The following is a 4,541-nucleotide window of genomic DNA, read 5'->3' as shown; positions in this document are numbered from 1 at the left end:
ATGGTCAACATGACATGCCCCGTGGCCTGGGAGGCGCCCGAGGATCCCAAGCCCTTCTACCGCGACGGCCAGCTCAACTTCAAGGCCCACGACGTCGGCTGGATCGTCTGCGGCGTCATGGCCCTCGTCGCCACCGTATCCAGCATCTGGCTCATCTGGAAGCACCTCACCTACTACACCCAACCCAGCCAGCAGCGCCACATTGTCCGCCTCCTCATCATGGTCCCCATCTACGCCATCGTCTCGTTCATGAGCTACCTCTTTTACCACGAGGCCCTCTACTACCAGACCATCCGCGACTGCTACGAGGCCGTGCTCGTCACTAGCTTCTTCTACCTCCTCGTCTCCTACACGGGCGACACCCGCTCCGAGGTCCACGCCGTCTTCCGCTCCCTCGAGGTGGGCAAGTGGGTGTGGCCCCTGGGCAGCTGGAAGTACCGCCCCGACGGCATGCACTTTCTCTGGATCATGAAGATCTCGGTGCTCCAGTACGCCATCGTCCGCCCCGTCTGCACCCTCGCCGCCGTCGGCCTCGAGTACTTTGACCTCTACTGCCTCGCCAGCTGGATGCCCTGGTTCGGCCACGTGTGGTGCGTCACCCTCATCTCAATCTCGGTCACCGTCGCCATGTACTGCCTCATCGCCTTCTACTACCCCATCCGCCACCTCGTCGACCCCTACAAGCCCATCCTCAAGTTCCTCGCCATCAAGACGATCGTCTTCATCACCTTTTGGCAGGACACCTTCCTCTCGTTCCTCGTCTCGTTCGACGTCATCAAAAACACCCAGTACTTTTCCGCAGAGGCCATCCAGGTCGGCATCAACGCGCTCCTCCAGTGCTTCTGGATGATGCTCTTTGGCTTCATCCACATCAAGGCGTTCAGCTACCTCCCCTACCGCCCCGCCGACCGCGCCAGGACCACGCTCCGCGGCCGCGCCCTCCTCAACGTGCTCGACTTCCGCGACTGGTTCTGGGAAATGAAGGACTCGACCAACTACATGCGCGCCCGCCGCAAGGGCCGCAACTTCACCCTCGCAGAGGACATCCGCGCCGACCGCTACGCCCACCTCGAGCGCGCCCTCGGCAGGGACCGCAAGGCCGAGCTCGAGCGCGAGATGCACCTCGAGCGCAGCGCGCTCAAGTCGTACTGGAAGGACCCGCTCGACGAGTCGCATGAAGGGGGCGGCGGCGGCGTCGTCAGCAGCAGCAGTGGCACCAGCGGAAAGGGTGATGCCGCGCCGCGAGGTCGCAGGGCTGGCGGGGGCAGGGGCGGAGGCGGAGGCACGCGTGACATGACCGACCTCGAGAAGCTCGCCGCCGCCGTCGACGAGGAGGACGAGGCCGACGGCTTGCTGTCGCCATCGTCACCGGTCCCACGCAGCGAGTCGGCAGGGCGGTCGCTCGACTACGTGGCGCGCATGTACGCCACCGACTCGGACAGCCACGAGGATCTCTACCCGGAGCTCACGATGCACCACCGCAGCGCGCCCTCGATCGAGATCGATCACGCCGCCTCCGCCGCCGCCACCGACAGCGGTCGCGGCACGCGGCGCAAGATGGACCTCAGCGCCGTCGAAGAGGCCGACGAGCCCTTCGAACCCGGCCGCGGCGGAGGAGCCGGTGGGGGCGCTGGCGTGGGCGCCTTCGGCATCGCCGGCTGGTTTGGATGGAACGCCTATGCCCAGCCCGTTGAGCAGGGCGAAACGTCGCGGGCGCAGCATGCCGACCGCGAAAAGAGCCTCTATCTGAGCGCCGACGACGGCCGCTCTGCCGCCGGCGCACAACCGGCTCCAGAGGCGAGCTGGTGGCGCTCGTTCCGCAACCGCCTCTCGGGCTCGCATAGCCGCGGTCCGTCTGGCAACCGCGATGACGAAGACGACGACGACGACGATGAGCTGGAGCCGCTGCGCGCTGCCGCCGAGGCGTACGGCGGAGGTCCAGGACCAGGGCCTGGGCCGACATCCGCGACCGTGCATCGCCTTGGCCAGGTAGCTGAGGGGTCGTGGGGGTCCAACCGCGATCTCCAAGGACGCTACGCTGCCCAGCAGGGCGACTCGATGGCCGCACACAGCGACGCCGGCAGTCCCACGGGTCCCATCAGCCCTGATGTCGAGTCGCCACTGTCGCGCCTCATCCAGGTCCACCGCGACTCGCTCACGACGTCGGAGCGAAGGCTGGCACAGGACGCGCTCGCTGCATCTCCTAGCTCAGAGCGGGCGGTCGATGACCTCGCTGCCGCGCCGATCCGTCGTGGTCCAGATGCGTCCATCCCCGCCCGCCAAAGGTGTCGCTCTCGCAGCTGAGCAGCGAGAAGCGCGCCAACCTCGCGCCGCCCCAGCCCTCGGTGGCGCCCTCGTCGCAGCAGGCCAGCATCGTGCCGAGCGAGTCCGGCTTCGGCGGCTCCTCGTCGGCCGCCGCCCTCTCTCGCCGCCCGACGACCTCGACCAACGCCCCCTCAGTCTCAGTCTCGGCGCCGCGCTCGTCGTCGCACGGCGGTGGCGGCAGCACGCGCTTCGTTTCGGCCGCCGGCTCGCTCGTCGCCGCTTCGTCGGCCGCGCCCGATCCGGCACCCGCTCCGCCCTACGTCGCCGTCGACGACCTGCCGCCCATTGAACTGCCGCCCTTGACCAAGAAGCAGCTTCCTGCCGCGAGCGGGCCAAAGGGCAAGCCGATCAAGATTGTCATCCCCTCGCCCCTCTCGCCTGCACGCTACCCGTACGGACAGGAGGGAGAGGCGGGTCAGCAGCTACAGCAGCCACCCTTTGCAGCAGCACCTGCAGGCAGCGCTACTGCTGCTGCTGCCGGCGCCGCAGCTCCTAGCCCAGCGACCGATCGACCTTCCGCGACGGGCAGCATCCGTTTCTCCGAGGCGCCTCGATCGAAGATGGCGGCCGACATGGTCGTCTCGCCCGTCGCCATGCAGCCGTCGCGAGACGATCGGCGATCATCGAGACCGGCACCCACCACCGCCACCGCCAACGCCGCCGCCTCGACGTCGGCGTCGACCGACTCGAAATACGAGCGCAAGGGCACCGTCGTGATCGGCAGCATGAGCTCCGCACAGTGGAAGGCGAAGCAGGACGCCGAGGAGCAGCAGTCTCGCGCATCGAGGGATGCGCCGGTGGTTGCCAGCCCCGTCGAGATGAGCAAGTCGCCGAAGGCCCAGAGAGAGGTTTCGCCCACGGCCGCGGCCAAGGCGACGGCGCCGTCGATTCCTGCGCCTTCGCAGCTCGGCTCGCTCCCGGCCGGTCTGACGAGCGAAGACCCTTTCGCCGCCGGCCAGAAAGTCATCCAGCAAGAAGCTCGCGCTGCCGCCGTCGCTGCTGCTGCTGCTGCTGCCGCCAGCGCGACTTCCCCTTCTCGGGCCGGAGCGGCGATACCTGGTGGTGGTGCAACGAGGAGCAGCGCGAGTCGCAACACGACGACGACCTCTCTGGGCGGCACGGCGTTCGAAGTCGGGACGATTGTGACGCGCGACCAGGTCGCCGTCGAGTCTGGGCTGGTACGGAGCCGGATGATGAGCTACCCGCCCATCATGACGGGCAGCGGGCTGAGCCTGGGACTGGGAGCGGGAGCGGGAGCGGGACCGTCGTACCACCGGCCCGTGCCGCAACACGCTCCCGTGCCAGTCGCGATGCCGTCGCCCTACGCCCTCCCCGCCACGGCGCGTCCGGCCCACCCGTACCCGCATGCGCATGCGGGGCACTACGGGCCTCCTCCTCGTCAGGCCGGTGCCATCGTTGGGTACGGCCCGCCACCGCACCTGCACCCGTCGCAGCAGGGAAGGAGGACGACAACGACGGCAACGGATCGACGCGTCTCTGCCCCCCCTGCGCCGCACGCAGCACCGCCACCGCGACGCAGCGAGGATAGCTACACGCGTCTGCCGCACCCGTCTTCGCGCCGGCTCTCCGCCGCTGCCGCGCCAGCGGTCCCGTACCACGAGCCCGGAGGGTCGGGACGGGACGGTCGAGCTTGGTACGATCCCGTCCGGTCCTCGTCCCACCAGCACCACCATGACCACCAGCACGACCAGCAGCAGCAGGAGCAGCGGGGTTGGGGATGGGGATGGACACGTCAACCGGACCCTCACACGCCGTCTTCCTACCCGCACCCATACCAAGATCGTCCCAGCAACAACAACAGCGCCGCCGGTCGAGGCGGAGCAGGAGCAGGGGCAAGGGGAGGGGCAGGGGCAGGGGCGGGATGGGGTCAATTTGAGTACATCGATTGATCCGTTCCCCCCTCCCGCCCCCCTACCTCGCCCTCCGCCTGCTTTTTTCTTCATGGACTCTTATCGCCTTCCCTCGCCGCGGAGAGACCACGACGTCCGCCATACCCGCCCCCGCCTATTATCTCCTTGTCCCTGCGCTTCTCTGTCTGCATTTCTTCTCCCCGCACTGCGCCCTTGTCTCACCCGGATCCTGCCGCTGTTCGCAATGGTCTGCTTTTTTTNTTTTTACGAATAACTTCGTATAGCATACGATTATACGAAGTTATACGACGAGGCCTCTACTACAGACATCCGCGACTGCTACGA

General features: G+C 67.5%; 1 protein-coding gene across 1 annotated transcript; it reads left to right on the top strand.

Annotated features, from left to right (window-relative positions):
* Positions 1 to 2,304, top strand: PFL1_02426 (uncharacterized protein; the record flags this gene model as incomplete). Its single annotated transcript, XM_007879938.1, has 1 exon — positions 1 to 2,304. The coding sequence occupies one exon, from the start codon at positions 1 to 3 to the stop codon at positions 2,302 to 2,304; it is 2,304 nt and encodes a 767-aa protein (XP_007878129.1).
* Between the last annotated feature and the right edge of the window lie 2,237 nt (positions 2,305 to 4,541).

Source organism: Pseudozyma flocculosa (assembly GCF_000417875.1).
Source record: "Pseudozyma flocculosa PF-1 unplaced genomic scaffold scaffold00006, whole genome shotgun sequence".
Lineage (NCBI taxonomy): Eukaryota > Fungi > Basidiomycota > Ustilaginomycetes > Ustilaginales > Ustilaginaceae > Pseudozyma > Pseudozyma flocculosa.
This window is presented reverse-complemented; position numbering and strand designations above follow the sequence as displayed.